This window comes from Schistocerca nitens, chromosome 1, assembly GCF_023898315.1.
Source record: "Schistocerca nitens isolate TAMUIC-IGC-003100 chromosome 1, iqSchNite1.1, whole genome shotgun sequence".
Lineage (NCBI taxonomy): Eukaryota > Metazoa > Arthropoda > Insecta > Orthoptera > Acrididae > Schistocerca > Schistocerca nitens.
The window spans coordinates 143,968,501-143,990,984 of NC_064614.1; the positions used below are offsets into that span (position 1 = coordinate 143,968,501).

Genomic DNA, 22,484 nt, shown 5'->3' on the forward strand with positions numbered 1-22,484 from the left:
AATTTGAGCAGCCATCTTAGGTTGTTTGCAGATGAAGTTGTCGTTTATCGACTATTAAAGTCAGCACAAGATCAAAACAAATTGCAAACCGAATTAGAAAAGGTATCTGTAGGGTGTGAAAATTGGCAGTTGACGCTAAATAATGAAAAATGTGAGGCCATCCACATGAGCGGTAAAAGGAATCTGTTAAACTTCGCTTACACGATACATAATTTAAATCTGAAGGCCGTAAATTCAATTAAGTACCTAGGAATTACATAAAGAACAACTTAAATTGGAAAGAAGACATAGAAAATGTCGTGGAAAATGTCAACCAAAGAATGCATTTTATTGGCAGAACACCTAGAAGATGCAACGGATCAACTAAAGAGACTGCCTACACTACGCTTGTCCGTCCTCTTTTAGAATACTGCTGCGCGGTGTGGGATCCTTACCAGATAGGATTAACGGAGTACATCGAGAAAGTTCAAAGAAGGGCATCACGTTTTTTATTATTGAGAAATAGGGGAGAGAGTGTTACTGCCATGATACAAGATTCTGGATGGACATAATTAAAACAAAGGCGTTTCTTGATGCGGCGGGATCCTCTCACGAAATTTTGATCACCAACTTTCACTTACAAATGAGAAAATATTTTATTGACGCCGACCTACACAGGGAAAAACGATCATCATAATAAAATAAAGGGAATAAGAGCTCGCACGGAAAGATATAGGTGCTCGTTTTTTCCTGGCGCTGTTCGAGATTGAAATAATAGAGAATTATTGTGACGGTGGTTCGATGGACTCTCTGCCAGGCACTTAAGTGTGATTTGCAGAGTATCCATGTAGATGTCAAAAGCCTTCTTGAAATCTATAAATACGGAATCAATTTGAAGTCCCTTGTAGATAGCACTACAATTCGTGTGAGGGAAGAGCTAGTTGTGTTCCACAAGAACGATGTTTTCTAAATCAGTGTTGACTGTGCCAAGAGACCGTTTTGTTCGAGTTAATTCATAATATTGGAGCACAGTATATGTTCCACAATCTTGCTGCATATCGACGTCAATGATATGGACTTGTAATTTGCCTTTCTTGGCTGTTGGAGTGACCTGTGCAATTGGTGTGACCTGTGCAACTTTCCAGTCTTTGGGTACGGATCTTTCGTCACACGAGCGGTTGTATATGACTGTTAAGCATGGAGCTATTGGATTAGCATACTCCAAAAGAAACGTAATTGGTTTAGAGATTGGACCTCAAGACTTGCTTTTGTTAAGCTATTTCAGTTGCTTCACTACTTCTTCTACTATTTTTAAGTTTCTCATGTTGGCAGTCGTTCCTGATTCGAATTCTGGAATATTTACTTTGTCTTCTTTGGTGAAGGAATTTCAGAAGACTGTGTTTAGTAACTCTGCTTTGCCAGCACTGTTATCGGTAGTATTTCCATTGCTATCGTTCTGAGAATGCATTGACTATGTCTTGCCGACCAGAATCTGTTTAGATTTTCTGTCAGGTTTCGATAAAAAAATTGTTGAAATGGCTCTGAACACTATGGGGCTTAACATCTGAGGTCATCAGTCCCCTAGAACTTAGAATTACTTAAACCTAACTAACCTAAGGACATCATACACATCCATGCCCGAGGCAGGATTAGAACCTGTGACCGTAGCAGTCGCGTGGTTCCGGACTGAAGCGCCTAGAACCGCTCGGCCACCGCGGCCGGCTCGAAAAAAAGTTACGTCATGGTAACTAGTATAAGCATCTCGAATATAAGTCCGCGCTAAATTTCGAGCTTCTGTAAAAGATCGCCAATCTTTGTGATTTCGCACAAATCTCTCAATTGCTGCCAATACCATATCTTTGAATTCAAGCCACATTTGGTCTATACTTACAGTGTTCATTTGAAAGGATGGAGATTGTCTCTCAGGAAGGCGTCAAGTGAGTTTTTATCTACTTTTTTGAACAGGTATATTTTTCATTTATTTGTGGAAGATTTTAGAATTACAATATTCAGTCTCGCTACGACAACCCTCTGTTCACTAATGCCTGTAACCGTTTTGGTGCTCTTTATTAGCTCAGGATTATTTGTTGCTAAGAGATCAATTGTGTTTTCGCAACCGTTTACTATTCGAGCGAGCTCATGAACTAACTGCTCGAAATAATTTTCAGAGAATGCGTTTAGCACAATTACGGTTGGTGTTCTATGCATACTCCCGGATTTAAACATGTATTTTCTCCAACATATCGAAGGTAAATTGAAGTCACTAGCAACTATAATTGCACGAGTTGTGTACATGTTTGAAATTAAACTCAAGTTTTGTTTGAGCCTTTAAGCACTTGTATTATCTGAGTTGGGAGGTCGGTAAAATGATCCAACTATTATTTTATTCCTCTTCCCAAGAATTATTTGTATCCATACTAACTCACAGGAACTATCCTCTTCAATTTCGCATCGAGATAAAGTGCTTCTGACAGCAACAAACAGGCCACCGCCAGCTGTGTTTAGCTTTTCCTTTCTGAACACCGCTTGGTTCTCCGCACAAATTTCGGTTGAATTTACCACCGGCTCCAGCCAGCTTCCAGTGCCTATAACAATCTGAGCATCAGTGCTTTTCGAGCTCCGATACTTCCCCAATACAGCTAATGCAGTTATACCCATGGTTCCTGTATCTACGTTCTTCCTGTGTTCAGCCTGCACCCTTTGTTACTGAAGTCCTTTTTGTGTTTTTCCTACACCCTCTAACCTAAAAAACCGCCCGGTCCACGCCACACAGCCCCTGCTACCACTGTAGCCGCCTCTTGCGTGTAGTGGACTCCTGACCTATTCAGCGGAACACGAAACCCCACCACTCCATGGCGCAAGTCGAGGAATCTGCAGCCTGCGCGGTCACAGAACCGTCTGAGCCTCAGATTCAGACCCTCCACTCGGCTCTGTACCAGAGGTCCGCAATCGGTTCTGTCGAGTATGCTGCAAATGATGAGCCCTGCGTTCGTCTCGCATTCCAGACTGCGGGCCTTTACCACTTGTAATAGCCGCTCGAAACCAGAGAGAATCTCTTCCGATCCAAAGCGACAAACGTCATTGGTACCGACGTGAGCCACCATCTGCAGTTGGCTGCACCCTGTGATCTTCACGGCATCCACGTCATTTCGATAAGTAACTAACGAACTAACTAAATTAAATGTCAAATAATATTTAACTTCCCTCACGATTCGAAAATATCATCACAACTTGTGAGATCCTGTAGTTGATACAGTGTGTCTGACTTTCACATAAAGAGCAGCAGAACTACCTTCTATATTTACTAGGTAGTGAAGCCCAATGGTGACCCTAGTACACAACATTTAACCTATTTTTGTCGTATTTCAGAGTTAGCAGACGACTTGTAACTGGTCCTTAGATAAACTGAACCTAAAACCTGTGGGTCAGTGCAGAAATGAAATGCAAGTGCTAAGTTAATAAAGGAAGTTGTACTGTGTTAGCAAATACATAACCAACAACCCACTATTCACTTAACCCCTCAATATAAAAGTGGTTTCCTGTAACAGCTGAGCCTACATACTGTACTTTATTGTGTAGGCATCGCTAAATTGGTCTTTTCTGAAGACAATGATCTTGACGTTACCATTATTGAATTTTCGTATCTTATTTTCTGCTCCAGCTACTACTTTCTGAATTTTAGTGTGCTATACATAAAAGTCTAGTTGTTATGTTTACGAAATTTTGAACTTTTCACACTATATACTTTACTGTTCAGCACGACCACTACTGATTAATCCTGCTATGCGAATGTAAATGATTTTGAGTTGAAACGGTAGTGGGAATTAAAACACAATTTTATTTAGAGGATAGAGTATCGTTTTATTACGAACTTACTTACAAACTAATGAAATAATCACTTAAAAAGAAAGCGCTTTTAATTCTTACAGGCATGATCTCGCACAAAAAACATTTTTTGCTCTCACCGTTGTAATCGCAAGTAATATCACAGCTCTTATAGAGTGTCACAAAAAAGATAAAAATTTGTACTAGTTAAGGAACAGGAATATATTTGATATGTACTACAGGTCTGAATTTATTTATTTAGTCTTAATAATAAAAACTAATTTACTATTCAAACTTCTGATAATTCAGACATTCATTGTCTTGTGAACTGTTATCTATTATTAGCTTTGGCAATTTATGGATCCCAAAACATGGGCTAATGTCAGTTTGGATTCTTAACAAAACTAAATTATTTAATTCTACTGAATTATTTAATTCCACTGGGTGCCATAGAATTAATCAGTTGGTGTGTATCTCATATTTCCTTAACTGGCACTGTTTATCAATAAATTTTAAAAATACAACAAAAGTTTGCACATAAATAAATTATGACTATTTCTGCGTCTTAATGTCTTTGCGTCAAACAGTATAACAATAAATTTACTATCAAATTAAATTGCTGAAGGTTTAACAAACAACAACGCTCAGCATTGAATTTTACCGTTGTAACAGCGTTGAACTGTCTTTTCCTGAAGTAAATAATTCAATATAAGTGTCAGTAATACAAATGTTTGCTGCATTCACTACGAAGACATGGCATCAAACATGTAACCAAATAATCTTATTTTCTTCAGCTGAAACAAAAGCTGCTACAAAATAAGACTAGAGAAAGCTTAATATGTGAGAAAGCAACAATTATTTTCAATGAGACGTTCATATGTTACTAAAAATTAATTTGGAAGACAAAAAATGTAAAAGCTACTTGTATTAGAGCTTAGGATAGGATTTTAACGTATAAAATATTACTATGCAGTCCAAATTGTGTTCATTTCAATTTGAAATGAGTGCATTAAGGAAATGATTTACAGCAGTAAATTTTGATTTTGTTACAAAAATATCAATATTGGCAACACAACAGTTGTATTCTTCATACTCACTAGACTCCTTTGTATTTACTTGGTCAGAAAAAGTTTCGGAAAAAAATTGTTTCAGAAGAACTATTATGAAGAAACGTTATACATATTCTGTGAAAGAACAGGTATATTTCAGCATCTAGCGAGCACAGAGATTGTGTTGGCAGACCCCTTCGTGGCGTTCTCCTTACAGATACTTAGCACAAGCAAGCAGAAGGAGAACTTTGACAGTCACTGAAACCCACAAAGCAGCGAGTCTGTACAGGCATCGAATCTTGACTTTGTCTCTGCTCACAAGACCAGCCCGATTCAACGTGACCTTTTGCCTTCCACCGGTTGACCTTTTCTTTTTTTCAAGATTTTGCCGAAAACCATTACAAGAAAGTAGAAACTTCGTCACACGTCAACAATAAAGTGAGAGCACTAGAGAGAGAAACTAATTGCAGTAAGTTTCTAATCGCTCAGGAAGTCGTACATGCTGGACGTCAACGCATGTGTCACTGAGATTACAATATGTCATCCACTGCCATTACAGATACAGATTTTGACTATGCAACATAGAGCTGCTGATATAATCTTTCAGAGGAAGCATTTACAGAAGGGCAACAAGAATGAGGACGATAGAATCAATAGAATGAGAAAAACGCAAATAACATGTTACAATTGTGCGCCAGATCGTGCTTTGAAAACGTATAACTAGTGAACCAGTAAGATTTCGAAGTGACGTTTTTTGCAAAACCATACAATCGAATAGGCGTAATACTGCTGCTTCCTCCATGCCGAGTTTCATTCCTTTGAACTGGGCTCAGTAGAAGTTCGTGAAAAGTATAGAGGGAATTTGACGGCTTTTGCCAGAAATGAGACTCGGTCCATTTACTACCGTGTTTCTCGCAGTCTTACTGTACATAACATGCTACATTTGGAGTAGTTTATATCAGAAGCCTTGTTACAATAAAGCGATCGATTTTGCGGCACATTCATGAGGTGTTCACACTGTTTATCTTGCACAGTTTGTGCCGAAATTAACTAAAATCAATCCCCATCTGCCGTTTCTTTTGATTCTAAGGCCACTGCGAGAGCTAGAAATCTCCTTCCAAATATTCCCAATGGGGACTCTCTCTGCCGCAACGCCATATCATTACTCGAACAACTGGCCCTAGCTGGGGAATGAAAAGTTTTAAAATGATAAAAAACAAAGAGACCTCAGCAGAAATAGGAACACATGAACTACTAAGCTAAGGTGCGCGCAGAATAACTCTGATTCTACCTGTGCGAGCGGCATGACTGGGGAGGTGACAGCGGTAGTGGTGGGAGAGCGTGCCTTCGTAAATGGCCATGGCACAGTAGGGAAGAGGAGGGGAGGTGCAGATCAGCTGAAAGCTATACACAAAGTCTTCCATATCGGAACTTGCGCCAGAGTAGAATACAAAAAAAATAAAAAGGACACTGGGCTGCTCCTAATGGCCGAAGCACACAGTGAAGGAAAGAAGGAAGTGCAAAGCGTCTTTGGCACAAAGAGATGGAGTCGCCCAGGCCTGAGATTATGTTTCTGAACAAAGGCCGTATTACTTTGCGTGAGTTCTACTTCCCTTCTCCAAATCTGCCTCTGGCATCCGTCATTCGGTAGATGCAGCCGAAGACCAAACAGTAGACATTACCCTACAGTGCAGAGAACTGAGAGAAAGTGTAAAGTTGTGGGTGCAGCAGGACAGGTACACGAGGTGTTTAGCTCTTCGCCAGTTCCCCGTCACTCCTTCATTTGGCCAGCGGCAAACAGAACCTGCCGCTCTGGTACACACAATAGACGAAGAGAGATGAAGCGCCGCTGCTGAGCAGTCTGGGACGGTGGTGGATCCGCCTAGAGGTAGAAGTGGAGGGCGGCCTCGAGCGCAGAGCTGGTGATGTGCCGCTCGCAGGGGCTGGTGTCCCAGAAGGCGCCGTGGCAGCCGGACTGCTCGAAGCAGCCGTAGCGCACCGCCTTCGAGTTGGGGCTGCAGCAGGTCACGATGGCCCATACGCAGCGAGATATCTGCGGCTCGTCCAGCACGGAGTTGCCCCTCCCAAACACCTGCGAACACAGTGACATACGTCACCTCTGGGATGCCTCTAGTAGAGCAAAAACACTGTCATATGGCTCACCGCACATCCACACCTGCACTACCATATCAAAAGCATCTGGACATCTCTACTCGACGAACTGACCACCAGATGTCACGACAGGTGGACCCACCAGTATAAAAGGAGATGGGGACTAGATGTTGGTACAGAAGCAGTATGAGTCAAATGGGCGGGTAGGAGGGAGTTCAGTCACTTCCAACGTGGAATGTCACCTGAGGAGCAGATCAACATCTACATCATACTCAACAAGCCACCTAATGGTGTGTGGCGGAGGGTACTTTCAGGACCACTATCTGATTCCTCCAACCCTGTTCCACTTGCGGGTAGTTCGTTGTATTGGCTCTAATTTCTCGAATTTTCTCCTCGTGGTCAATACGTGAGATGTATGTGGGGGGAAATAATATGTTCTCCGACACCTTCTGAAAAGTGCTGTCCCAGAATTTCAATAATAACTCTCTATGTGATGCACAACGCCTTCCTTGTAACGTCTGCTAGTGGGGTTTGTTTAACATCTCCGTAACGCTCTCTCACCAGCTAAACGATCCCGTGACGAAAGGCGCCACTCTTCGTTGGATCTTCTCTATCTCCTCCATCAGTCCTACCTGATAGGGATGCCAGATAGGCGAACAATACTCAAGAAGCTGGCGAACAAGCGCCTTATAAGCCACTTCTTTTGTGGATGTGTTACATTTCCTTAAGACTCTTCCGATGAGTCTGAGTCTGGTATCAGCTTTTCCCACTGTCTGTTTTATGTGGTCATTCCACTTACGGTCTCTCTGTATAGTTACTCCTAGAAATTTTACGGTAGACGCTGTCTCCAGCTGTTCGTCATCAATAGTGTAGCTGTACAACAGTGGATTTCTTTTCCTATGCGTGCGCAATGTTACTTTTATTTACGTTCAGGATCAACTGCCAGAGCCTACACAGTTCATCAGTTCTCTATAGGTCGTTCTGCAAATTCTTACTGTCTTTTAGCGTTACTACTCTGGCATAAACAACTGCATCATCTGCGAATAACCTTGAAGAGCATCCGACGCTTTCTACGAGACAAAGGTCCTATCACACTTCCCTGTGGTACTCCGGATATTACCTTTACATCTGTCGATTTTGTTCCGTTAAGAGCGACGTGTTGAGTTCTATGTGCAAGAAAGCCCTGTTGAATCCAATGGCAAGTCCGCTCCGATACTCCGTAAGCTCGTACAGGGTGTTTCAAAAATGACCGGTATATTTGAAACGGCAATAAAAACTAAACGAGCAGCGATAGAAATACACCGTTTGTTGCAACATGCTTGGGACAACAGTACATTTTCAGGCAGACAAACTTTCGAAATTACAGTAGTTACAATTGTCAACAACAGATGGCGCTGCGGTCTGGGAAACTCTATAGTACGATATTGTCCACATATCCACCATGCGTAGCAATAATATGGCGTAGTCTCTGAATGAAATTACCCGAAACCTTTGACAACGTGTCTGGCGGAATGGCTTCACATGCAGATGAGATGTACTGCTTCAGCTGTTCAATTGTTTCTGGATTCTGGCGGTACACCTGGTCTTTCAAGTGTCCCCACAGAAAGAAGTCACAGGGGTTCATGTCTGGCGAATAGGGAGGCCAATCCACGCCGCCTCCTGTATGTTTCGGATAGCCCAAAGCAATCACACGATCATCGAAATATTCATTCAGGAAATTAAAGACGTCGGCCGTGCGATGTGGCCGGGCACCATCTTGCATAAACCACGAGGTGTTCGCAGTGTCGTCTAAGGCAGTTTGTACCGCCACAAATTCACGAAGAATGTCCAGATAGCGTGATGCAGTAATCGTTTCGGATCTGAAAAATGGGCCAATGATTCCTTTGGAAGAAATGGCGGCCCAGACCAGTACTTTTTGAGGATGCAGGGACGATGGGACTGCAACATGGGGCTTTTCGGTTCCCCATACGCGCCAGTTCTGTTTATTGACGAAGCCGTCCAGGTAAAAATAAGCTTCGTCAGTAAACCAAATGCTGCCCACATGCATATCGTCGTCATCAATCCTGTGCACTATATCGTTAGCGAATGTCTCTCGTGCAGCAATGGTAGCGGCGCTGAGGGGTTGCCGCGTTTGAATTTTGTATGGATCGAGGTGTAAACTCTGGCGCATGAGACGATACGTGGACGTTGGCGTCATTTGGACCGCAGCTGCAACACGGCGAACGGAAACCCGAGGCCGCTGTTGGATCACCTGCTGCACTAGCTGCGCGTTGCCCTCTGTGGTTGCCGTACGCGGTCGCCCTACCTTTCCAGCACGTTCATCCGTCACGTTCCCAGTCCGTTGAAATTTTTCAAACAGATCCTTCATTGTATCGCTTTTCGGTCCTTTGGTTACATTAAACCTCCGTTGAAAACTTCGTCTTGTTGCAACAACACTGTGTTCTAGGCGGTGGAATTCCAACACAAGAAAAATCCTCTGCTCTAAGGAATAAACCATGTTGTCCACAGCACACTTGCACGTTGTGAACAGCACACGCTTACAGCAGAAAGACGACGTACAGAATGGCGCACCCACAGACCGCGTTGTCTTCTATATCTTTCACATCACTTGCAGCGCCATCTGTTGTTGAAAATTGTAACTACTGTAATTTCGAAAGTTTGTCCGCCTGAAAATGTACTGTTGTCCCACGCATATTGCAACAAACGGTGTATTTCTATCGCTGCTCGTTTAGTTTTTATTGCCGTTTCAAATATACCGGTCATTTTTGAAACACCCTGTATTTTTTCTTCATTAAACGGCAATGCGGGACGGTGTCAAATGCCTTACTGAAGTCAAGGAACGCGGCATCAACCAGAGCGCCGTTGTCCACTGCGCTGTGGATCTCAGGGGGGAACAGAGCGAGCTAGTTTCAGAAGGATCTGTATTTGATTTTTATAGAACAGATGTTCATTTTCAAAAAAGTCATAATTCTTGAGCATAAAACATGTTCCATAGTTCTACAACAGATTGACGTCAACGATATAGGTCTATAAATGTGTGGATTTGCCTTCCGGCCTTTCTTAAAAAGGGGAATGACCTGTACTTTTTCGTTGCTCAAGCGATCTATGACAAATTAGTGCTAAAAGGGGAGCACGTTTTTCACATAATCTTTATAGAATCTTATAGGTATCTCATCTGTTGCTGACGCCTTTCCACTACTAAGCGATTGTAGCTACTTTTCAATTCCGAGATCGGTTATTTCAATATCTGCAAGTATAAATGGAGGTGGGGAGTAATTGTTAGTACAGGAACAGTAACGGTAAAATAATGGGTGGGTCAAAGGGTGCTCAGTCACTTCCAACGTGGGATACTCATTAGATGTCACCTGAGCTACAGATCCATCGGGACATATCAACCCTTCTGCAAGTGTCCAAATCAAATTCGTGATGTGATTGTGAAGTGGAAACGCGAAGGAACAATCAAAACCAAACCAAGGCCACATAGATCTCACATACTGTTGGACAGCGACCGCCGATCATTGCAAAGGCTGGTAGTAAAGACAATAGGATAAAAACAACGGAAGGAATCACTCGAGAGTTCCGAAATACAGTAGTTCAGCTAGCACAATGACTCTGTGCAGGCAGTTAAGAAGAATGGAGTACAATGGTCAAGCAACTCTTTCAGATCCACACATTTCTGGTCTCAGTGCTAAGCGACGCTTGAGGTGGTGCTAAGAGCGACATTACTGGACGGTGGATGACTGGAAACTACTGATTTGGAGTGATGAATCACGTTATATCTTGTGGCAATCCAATGGAAGATTTTGGGTTTGGCAAACGCATGGAGGGCGTTATCTACCATAGTATTCAGTGCCAATGGTGAAATACGGAGACGGCGGTGTCATGGAAAGGGGGGCCGTTTACCGTGGTTAGACTGTGGTACTCATATTAAGCTCAATGAAGCGCTAAATCCAGAATTTTACAGCAGGGTAATGCGCAGTTGAGGAACAGTTTCGAGACGGTGGTTGGTCGTATCGGTATGACAATGCACCCTGCCATAAAACAGCATTGTTTATGGACAATAACATCCATAAAATGGACTGGCCTTTCAGTGGCCTAGACATGAACCCAATGGAACACCTTTGATATGAGTTAGAACGTCGACTTTGCTCCAGACCCTAGGGTCCAACACCGTTACTTTCTCTGGTTTCGACTGTTGAAAAACAGTGGGTTCCTATTGCTGCACAGGCATTCAAACATCTCAATCAAAGTGTTCTTGGCAGAGTTCACGCCGTTATGAAGGCGATGAGCGTCCGGAGACTTTTGATTAGAGATTACATTAGATTTGTACTTGTTCCATAAATCATGAATACGACCCTTCGTAATGATGTGGAACGTGTCAGGTTAATAAAAGGTGTCTATACAAGATATTACATTACACAAAATATTACATGACAATTTTTTTTGGGGGTGGGGGTGGAGAAATTACCCACTTGCTATATCCAAAAATCCATCTAATGAGTAGAAGGAGTTGCCATTCAGAAATTCTTTTAATTTCCTTTTAGATGCTGTATGGCTATCTGTCAGACGTTTGATGCTATTAGGTAAGTGACCAAAGACTTTTGTGGCAGCGTAATTTATCTCTCTTCTGAGCCAAAGTTAGATTTAACCTTGACTAGTGAAGATCATCCTTTCTCCTAGTGTTGTAGACATGTACACTGCTATTACTTTTGAATTCGTTCGGATTGTTAATAACAAATTTCATAAGTGAATATATATATTGGGAGGCTACAGTGAAGATCCCTAGCTCTTTAAAGAAGTGTCTGCAGAATGATCTTGGATGAGCTACAGCAATTATTCTGATTACACGCTTTTGTGCAATGAACACTCTTTTACTCAATCATGAGTTACCCCAGAATATGATGCCATATGAAAGCAGAGAATGAAAATAGGTGTGGTAAGCTAATTTGCTTAGATGTATATCGCCAATGAGAATGACCAGATAGTCTATACTACGCAAGTCACTTTATGATGTGTGCCGGAGGGTGCTTTGTATACCACTCTAACGTCTCCCTCCTTTCCTGTTCCAGTCACGAATGGCTCGCGGAAAGAAAGATTGTTGGTTAGAATCTGTTTGAACTCTAATATCTCTAATTTTACCTTCGTGGCCTTTCCGCGAGAACGTAGAGAAAAAAAACTCTTTTATACGAGAACGTACTCGGAATTCTATCAGTAGACCACACCAGGATGCGATGCAAAACGCCTCTCTTGCAGCGTCTGCCACTGTAGTTGGCTTAGCATCACCGTGACGCTTTCGTGCCTCCCTCCGCCCCCCGACGAGAGGTGCTGCTCTTCTTTGCATCTTCCCTACTTTCCTCTATTTTTAGCATTTGTACCTGTTCCCAGAGTGATGGACAATGTTCAAGTACTGGGTGAACAAAGGTAGACTACGCTTTCTGAGGATTTTTGTAATTTATCTCTGTCTGGCATCTGCCTCATCTGCGATTAGTTTTATGCGGTCGTTCCACTTAAAATCGATACTCATGCATATTTCCATATACTTAACGGGTACGATTGCTTACAGTGATTTTCTTGCAGTCATGTAATCACATAATGGATTTTTCTAAAGATCAAATAAGCGCGTTTATAGACTTTTTATTTATTAGGAACCGGTTTCGGTCCTTTCCTCAGACCATCTTCAGGCTTTTCACCGCTATTACGGCTGCCGCTGGTGGCGGACGGAGCGAGATCCGTAGAAGTAAGGGTGTTACTGACATAGTTACTTACTTGCACCCTTACTTAGCGACATCCTTACTTCTATCCATCAAGCTCCGTCTGCCACCAGCAGCAGACATAATGGCGGGGAAAAGCCTGAAAATGGTTTGTGGAAAGGGCCGAAACCAGTTGTAACACGTAACGAATCTGAAAAATGCGACCGAGACTGTTTGTATTTGATTTTTAGCGTTTTATACCGATCCCTGTGCTCCAAGAATGCTTTCTAAAATTTTAAGTGGACTTTTCTGCATATTTTTGCGCAGTGCGTGAAATTTGTTCTGTTGAGGGCCAACTTCCAACCCCCAGCAATTAATGTCGATCCTCTGCAGGTCTCCTTGCGTTTCGATACCGTCGCGACTTCTCTGTATATAACAGCATCATCCTCGTAAAACCCCACGGAACTTCTGAGTATATCCTCTGGGTCGTTTGGATATATTGTTCATATGTGTGTGAAATCTTATGGGACTTAACTGCTAAGGTCACCAGTCCCTAAGCTTACACACTACTTAACCTAAATTATCCTAAGGACAAACACACACACCCATGCCCGAGGGAGGACTCGAACCTCCGCTGGGACCAGCCGCACAGTCCATGACCGCAGCGCCCCAGACCGCTCGGCTAATCCCGCGCGGCGGATATATTGTGAAAATACGAGTATAATGGTCTCATAACAGTCCCCCCGGTGTATGGCCGAAGTTATTTTTACATGCTAAGATTTCTCTCCAATGAGAATGACAGAATCATAAGAAAATTTTTCCTGACTTGGCCTACGTCGCTTTGCCGAGCTACTGACAACTGAGACTTCGGAATAGTGAATTAGTAACGGCACTGAACTGTCGAAATCTCGTGAGGGCGAGAAGGAATGATTGTGCGTAACTAAGACAGCGAGAGGGCAAAAAGATGAGCGTTACTTGAGGATTCTGGGATCAGGCCTCTTAGCTTGGCCTTTGTGTACCGCATTTACTGAACAACGCTTACAATGAGCTGGTGAGGGATCCAGTAAAGCTGTCTGCGTATGTGATCAGAGATGAACGTGTCATTTGGCAGTCCAACTACACCAATGAAATATCACTTGGTGTAATCGCACATGCTAACTACATACAACACATATCTTGGAGACACAATCAGTGCCCAGCTATTGGATGCTCTACAGCATGCATGTAATTGATAAAGGACATGTTGAAACTTCCTTGCAGATTAAACTGTGTGCCGGACCGAGAACCGAACTCGGGACCTTTCCCTTTCGCGGGCAAGGTAGGAGACGAGGTACTGCCGGAATTAAAGCTGTGAGGACGGGCCGTGAGTCTTGTTGGGGTAGGTCAGCTGGTAGAGCACTTGCCCGCGAAAGGCAAAGGTCCAGAATTCGAGTCTCGGTCCGGCACACAGTTTTAATCTGCCAGGAAGTTTCTTATCAGTGCACACTCCTCTGCAGAGTGAAAAATTTCATTCCAAAGGACATCTTGATGTATACTTCAGCTACACATCAAAAGGAGAGGGTGGGCAAAACAGAACTGGCCGGAAATTATTTAATACACCCTAAGGTAGGCAAACCAACTTACATCATCAGGCCCAGGTGCAGATAGAAGTTGCGTTGCCAATCTTAACGTGCGTGAAATGTTTTCTGGGGTAATTTTATATTGACTAACCTGTGTAAATGGAATGAGACTGCCAGGGGAATGGATTTAGTGGAGGTTTTCGTCTCTCCCTGCCACCATGGGTACATGTAAGAACTGAATTCATTTCACTCACACATGACATTCATAAAGATAATGTTATCAAAGTGACATGGAACTGACAGCAGTGAACAGATATACAGTTCTCCAGTGTAATGGGCGTGTCTGACTAATACCGCCTGAAGATGGTATGAGGAGAGGGCCAAAACCGGTTGCTAACGAATAATAAAAATCTGAAAACGCGATCGAGACTATTTTTATTATCTCGTACCCAACGATTTGTAACTGTGCTGAGCGAATATTTTAATTTAATATGAATGCCGTTCGTGTCACCTTCTCTTCCTTGCAGCTAACTGGTTGCCCCATAATCAACAAATATCGTCAGTATATTTCTACATTTCTGAACTGAGGCCTTGCCGTGACGGTATTTTTCTTTGTAAAACAGATGTCAACATTTGGAACATTCCCAAGTGGAGAGAGATTGATGTAATTCTTTTTTATTATTTTTGGTAACTGATTGTCACCTGCAAGTGCACAGAGCAAAATGAGCGATCTCTCATTGCCACTGTGGTTTCTTGTGCTATTTTACCTACAAGGCGTAATATTAAATAGACTGCGTTAGCTGGCAAGTGCGGCAGGCAGCTTGCACTTACTACTTTCGAAGCCCAAAGCACTCACCCACACGACACGCAGAAAGCACCGGATAGGCAACACTCAACACATAATTATTTTTAAAATGAACATAGGCAGTCTTGACGGGAAGAAACCTTTACTTTCGTGGATACTGTTTCCGGTCAGTTACTGACAATCTTCAGACATCAAACCACGATAGTAGGCGCCGGCGGAGAATGGAGCAGGCGTTGCGAACCCCACGAACGTCAGCCGCTTTTATTACCTGTTATTAAATTTGTACGAATATTTTAATGAGCCTAATGTTTTTAAAAACTGTTCGCACCTAGTGTGGAAAGTATCCGTGCGTGACAGACAAATTTTTACTACTGTTATGATTTTTTTTATTTTACGGAATAGTCACGTACACTATCAACTCATTTTGATATTTATTTTAAAGTTTATCAGTGTTCAATTAAACGTACAACATGGTAAGCCTGACTCAAAGCTGGTGCCTTATTTAATGTTAGGCCAGTTTTGTTACTACACCACATGCTCCACGTGGTCAACTAGATTTACAGAAATGTGTGATTCCATAATAATTTTAATAATAAAACAAATTAAATCGAAACATCAATTACAAAAGAAACTTCAGAACTGCATTACTAACGCCATAGTATTGACCTGATGGGTCAAACGATGTTACGAACACATGGTACTGCTACCAAAAAACACACATCACGTGGATTGAACATAAAGAAAAATTACTAATTTGAAAAATTTTATCGAGGAGAAAGCTTATAGTCACACGCAAATTCACACTAAAGACCGATGATCTTAACTACAATTACACCTCATCACCGCGTGCTTCCAGTTTCCTTTATTCGAGTCTGGACAAAGCCACCACCGCAATACATTCTGAAACTAACACTGAAATTGCACTGCGTCACGATTTAAAATAATATAAAAACATTTTCGATGTAGGCCTGTAACAAAAGTGATTAATTTTTCAGGTACGCTGAACTTAAGAATTCCGTTGTCCTTCGGACTCACCAGATACGCACTTACCCGGAGATCTTACCACTTCAGAAACAGGCTTCAGACTGACCAGGGTGGGTCCCTTCCGAGGGTGCCCCACAGATACAATGGGAAGTGACCAACTTGACAAGGGACGGACAGAACCACACCAACGAGACAAACCTCTTTGCCTTAGAAATCGTAGCTGCCTACTGAGACGTTGGTCCTACTGTTCTCTGACAGACAGATTTCTCTGCTAACACCGAGCATCCAGCTACAAATACTCTCGCTCATTCATCCTTTCACACCAGAAGGGGAGATGACAGTATCTCAAGACATCATATACACTATGTAAAGTAGGCGGCTGTGGGCTCCATATGAAACTGTATGATACGAATTACATATAAAAATGTGTTTGAAAGTGTTGTATGACAAGTTGTTCGTGTTTATGTGTCAGTATAACATATTCCACTGCTCAGTCTCCTCCCAGCTAAATTTACAAATACCACAGTAAATTTAGAGGTGGAATGTATGACGTAAACAACAATAGATCGAGGAAAATAGCATGAAAGGAATCTAACAGAGACCTTTCAATGTCTGATACCTGCTTGGAAGAATAAGTCGAGGGAGAGCGAAAGAACAGTGAATTTGATGTCTGCTAGAACGAATTATAGTTGAAATATGTTCTATCATTCAAGCAGATACTGGTGGAAGAAGTACTTGTTTTTCCATTTTATCTGGTGATGGTAGCGCAGCACATTAACGTTAAGTATCTCAGAAGGCCTTTAATGATGCCTTCCTGCTGTGGTAGAGACGGGAGCGCTAATGGGTATCTTTTCTGACAGTCACCTGAGAAAAACCGTCGACGGCTGCGATGTCGGCGGCCCTGTCGGGTGCCGGCTCAGAACGCAGCGGCAAAATAGTCTCCGAAGGAGCCGGGGGTGCCTTCTTGGTAGTGCTCTTACTAGCCGCTGGAGGCGCGCTCGTCGTCGTCGGCGTCAACGTCTTCGTCGCTGCCTTCCCAGAAGACGGAAACACGAACGGCCAGTTACCTGAAATGTGACACAGTGCCGTTCAGTCGTGGATACTAATAGTAGTGTAGAGACTTATAACAGGTCAACTGTACATGGAAACAGACAAAAACAGTAAATTTGATGCTGTCCTGCCACTTTTAACCAAAAAGAAATTGCTGCTACAACTGCGGATATTCAAGGAAATATTACCGCGGATAGTCGCCGATAACTAAAACCTGGTTTAGACCTGAGCGAATGTACTATAGTTCAATTCTTTTATCTTGGCGGCTCGCGCATACCCGCCCAGACGCGGGAGATTGCTGTGTTGCCAGTTGCACGCGCCAAGAGAAGCAGCGCCATAGTATAGTATAGTATAGTATAGTTCACAAACTTAAGTTTAGGGCGGAGCGCGCAGTTTATGAAGTAAAGCCACCACGGCCGCATTAACCCTTTCGCTGCTACACAGACGTGCTCCCCGCATTTTGTCATCACTGCATTGCTCGCCTGTGCAGACACATGGTGTTCCGACTGCTTTGACACAGTTATCATTCGATTTCACAAAAACTATTTGGCCCAAAAATTTGATTTTTACACATCATCTTGACTGATACCTTCCCCCCATAAATGACTTAATTTTGTTTCGATATTTAACGCAGTTATTGTGCAGCATTAAATGTAGTAAACCATTGCACGAAATTTTGAAGAGTTTGCAGAGGTAAATGTCCACAGTGTATACGTTCTCTATGGTCGATTTTAGTTGCCACTAGAAATTTCAAAAAATTACATTCAAACGAATAAAATTCATGAAGTAAGACACTTCGATATTGTTTTTAAACAAAGAAAATTAAACACCTAACAAGGTTTGAACTCAGAACCTTTTGCTTAGTGGCCAAACAGTTTAACCACTACGCTAACGCAGCTCGTCATTTAGCTGAATTCCTGGAGGACTTTAAGCAATCACGCAAAATACTGACAAACACTGTTGGTATGACTATGAATTGCTCACGTTTCCTCGAAGTACAATAGGAAATAAACAATTACCGCTGTTCTTTATTGCGAAAAAGCAGTTAGTGAGAATGAATTTCCTTGCTATCGCCTGAGTTAGGAGGCTTATTGCTTGTTTGGTTTAATTAATTAATAGAATATGAAGCAATTGGTAGAAAGAATGCTTTTTCCAAACTTTCTTTTATAGAAAGTCTGCTATCAAGACATTGCTTTTGTTCAATTACTTTATTTGTGACTGAACGTTTCTAAAACTGAAGATTCTCGTCCGTGCTCTGCACTGCAGTCGAGCTCTGGCAACATCGTTCTTTGTTCATTGCCTGATTGTGTTTTGTGACGTCAGATACGCAGAACGAACCTAAACTCGGCGGCCGTCGTAAATGACGCGCACGGCGTATTCGGAAAATAAGGTCCGATTAGGCGCGAAATGAAACCACTGTGAAAATCCGATGAAACTTTGCACAGACGTGTTGGGCAGTGTTTTTAGTGTGCCTGTCGATGACTTCACGGTGCTCTTTTCAGTTCTGAGCGCAAAGAGATCATGTAGAAATGCCTAAAACAACAGTGTCTCCCGCCAGGTATGTGGATCTGGTGAGAGATTTCGCCTGAAGCTATGCAGCCCATATAACGTAACTGTCATGCGTTTCTTTCTTCAAGACGATTTTCAACCGCACTCTGCAGGGCAATGAAGACGCTGCTGCAGCGTTTTCGAAGCGAAGTGTTTGATCGCCCACAGTACAGATCTTAATTGGCTCTCTCCGTTGTTCATCTCTGCTCCCATTAACCGCTGGCTACGAAGACAAGATTTTGGCACAAACAACGAAAGGCAGGCCGGCGTAGAGAACTGGTGGAAAGCTGAGGTGGCTGCTTTCTGTGATGAGGGTACTGGAGCGGCGAATATTTAGAGAGTTAGTTGGAAGGTAAGATTAAATGTTGCGAATAAAAAAATTTTGATTTTCACTATACTTTCCATTTCGCGACCAATCGGACCTTACTTTCCGAACAGCCCTCGTATGTAAAAGCTAGCGAACGAGCACTTGTAGACAACTACGGTATATGACACTCAGAGACGAACATTTTGCATGGCGGACTCAGTGTTTTTGTTGAAGCAAAAAACATGGCACGAGAAAAAAAGAGGTGAGGTGCCTCATTTTGTACATAAACGTGAAATACGTGGAGGAAGAGCATTAATTGCAACTCCAACTTTCCTTAGCTTTTATTCCAAAGATTTGCACACACGTCATTCAAGCACTTCCTTGGCTCGTCATTACAGTCGAGGAAATTTAAAACTATAATTTATGCCCAACTGAAAAGGAGACCTTCACTGTAGCGGCGTTGTACGTAATCACAGTAGTAGAACTTGTTTACCATGAGACGGTGTGACGGTATTCCCAGTTGCACAAGCAGAGTTGACGGCTTCGCAGCAATTTTCTCATTTCTGGAGAGTTTTTGCCACCGTTTGTTGCATGATGGATTCCTCCAAATCAGCACAAGGAGCGGTTAGCCAATTTCTTCTAGCAGGAACGGAGCACGCTTCACAAATTTATCATAAAGTGAAAGAGGTGTATCGAGAGAAGTGTCTTGCATGTTTCACAACATTCCTATGGTGTCAGCGTTATGAGGCGAGAAGTGTAGACGATATCATAAAGCTCCTTCAGAAATTTCCGGACGGCCTGGAACATTCTCCTTTTTCTATCTTTCTTTGGGCCTTGTCCCACGCCAACGCGGGGTCAAGGGTGGTCGAATGCCCTTCCTGCCACCACTGGAACATCCCCCTTACAGCCCTGATAGCTCCCCAGGTGATTCGCACATCTTCGGCCCCTTAAAACAGTCTCTAAAACGTCAAGAGGGTGACGCGGAAGTGCAGGAAACCGCGGGCAACTAGATCCATCAGTAACTCTGGAGTTTGTACAACGAAGCCCTCCACTCACTTCCTACATGCTGGGATTGTAATTTTGATATTAAAATTTCTTAACATACAACTGAAATCTCATTTTCATTTAGGCACACCTAACAGAACATTAATTGTCGACGAGCAACATAACCTGAAGGAAGGCTAGTATTTACACTCTGGTCATTACCATCCTCAGACGTATACATTGGTGATGTTTTCCGATCTGAATAGCTGCTGTGTCTCAGATAGTTTATGATGGCTGCAATGGTACATGCAAAGCAGTTCAGTGATTTTATTAAGGTACATTTAAGAAACATATTGTGAATAAAATATGATTAAGGGAATGACATAAGCTACTTAATAAAATGGTTTGCGTTAGTAAAATCTGCTGTATAGGGGACTACATACCAGGTAAACTAATTTTACTTGTCATCAAAAATCCCTATGATAACAGTCCAACATCAGTTACCACGAACATAAGCAACAATAATGACCAAGTCTTTCATATTTTTTTTAGTTTTATTCCACATTATCATCAGTTTTACATATAAACCAAAGTGTATGTACGTGTGTATGTCTGGAATCTCCTCCCAAACCCCTGGATCGACTTCAACCAAATTTGGGACAGAAACAGCAGGTCCTCTGGTTATTAGCACTTCGATCTGTTAGCTCCAACAAAAGTGAAGATACTGGATAAAAAGTGTTTCTCGGCACCCATGCTCTGCTTGACAGACATGCTGTGTGGGAGCAGTATGGGCCTGCCCAATAAATTTGCTTTGCAGGGCAATATACATATCAGGGGCAAGAAACAGTTTTCCAGTCCCTGACATGTAGGCTACACTACAAGCATGACATGCATGTTGTGTTGAAGTAATATTAGCCTGTTTTATCTACCTGTTTTTGGTGGTGGTCAGTATGTCAGGGGGAAGGAAATGAATTTCAGGCCCCTGATTTGTAGCCTTCCCTGAATGACAGGCATGTTGCTGCTCTATTGAACTGTACTGCAGGGGATACAGTTGCCAAATGGTGGCTGGGGACAGTTTAAGATGGATAGAGGATGGTATAAACAGAGTGAGGGGAGGAAAGAGAGAGGTGAGGAAGGGATTGCATGAGGCACGTAGGTGGGAAATGGAAGAGGAGGAGGAGGATATGGACAGAGGGAGGGGGAGAAAGATATGGTAGGGAGAGGGGGTGTAAGATATGAAGAGACAGATTGACAGGGGAGGAGGAGGTAGACAGAGGAGGGAGGATGTTGTGGACAGACAGATGGAGGTAGAGAGCAAGAAGGTGGGAAGAGATGTATTTGATATATGTGTCAAATGCTTAAACAGGTGAAGCTGTGTGGAAAAGTCCAGTGTGTGTGTGTTTGTGTGTGTATGTGTGTATGTGTGTATGTGTGTGTGTGTGTGTGTGTGTGTGTGTGTGTGTGTGTACATTTCACATCTCCTTCTGAAACACTGAATCAGTTTGAGACAAATTTGGTAAACATACTAGTTATTGTCTGGGGAGGTAGAACTGCAAGGGTAAGAACCACCTACCTCCCATAGTCGTCGGACAGGGGAGAGTAGGTTTGGTAACCCCTGACAGCTAAGCTGGACTATATGACAGGCATGTTTGTGGATAGTATTGCGATGCATTCCAGGGGCTATAGGAGCAAATGTGTGTGGCTAAATAGGGAAAAAGGGAAGGAGGAGGAGACGGATATATTGAGAGGGAACAACGAAATACAGTGGTAAAGGAGTGACAAGGAAATGGACAGAGAGGGGGAAGGAGGAAATGGACAGGTAGAGGTGGGAGGATGATATGGACAAACAGAGAAGGGGAGGAAGGGGTGGACAGGGAGGGATGGTAGCAGGAGATGTGTGCCATAGGCATAGGCAGGCAAAGCAGCAGGTAAAAGGCTAGGAGGTACTTGCTTGTTCATATATTTTTCTCTTTCGACATTTGTGCACTGATATCTATATTCTTCTATCAGCAACATTACATTCTCTAAACATCATCCCATCGATCACTCAACTCATGTCAACAACAGATGTAGACACGATAGCAGAGAAAAGCTTTCTGACTGCTCACGCCGAAGTGGAGAGGACGCGTACTTCCTTCAGTGGTTTGCTGAAAGCCCGACAGCCAGAGAAACACGAGCGAAGACTAGCAGATAACAGAGCATGACTCAACACAGTTCGCTCACACTCGCGTATCATTTACACGTGTGTTCGGTCCAGTCCAAACGAGGCTTCAGCCAGTACCCGCACTGGGTGGAGGAGGCAGTCCGCTCACCTGAGAAGGCCGCGGGCTTATCGTGGCTGCGGCCGTTGTTTCCGTGGGCGCCGACGCTGAGTCCGGGGCGGGAGGCGGCGTACCTGCCGCCGGGGATGAGGTTGGCGGCGGCGGGCGGCGGCTGCAGCAGCAGCGCCAGTGGCCGCAGCGACGGCCGCGGGGGCGGCGTCGGCTGCCCGGCCACCAGACCGCCCGTCAGCGCCGTCAGCCATAGCAGCGTCAGCGGCGCCATTGCAAAAAGACCTGCAACAGCGGAGGCGGTCTTCTCTCAGACACTCGG

At 43.2% G+C, this 22,484-nt stretch overlaps 1 protein-coding gene across 1 annotated transcript in view; it reads right to left on the reverse strand.

Moving 5' to 3' along the window:
• Positions 1-3,820: 3,820 nt before the first annotated feature.
• LOC126234766 (uncharacterized) overlaps positions 3,821-22,484 on the reverse strand; it is a 113,540-nt gene continuing 94,876 nt past the window's right edge. Inside the window, exons 3-5 of the mRNA XM_049943518.1 lie at positions 22,205-22,447; positions 16,868-17,070; positions 3,821-6,945 (exon numbers count right to left, since the gene is read on the reverse strand). Coding sequence (XP_049799475.1) covers positions 6,736-6,945; positions 16,868-17,070; positions 22,205-22,447 — 656 coding nt within the window. The 3' untranslated portion in view covers positions 3,821-6,735. The remainder of the gene's footprint in view (positions 6,946-16,867; positions 17,071-22,204; positions 22,448-22,484) is intronic.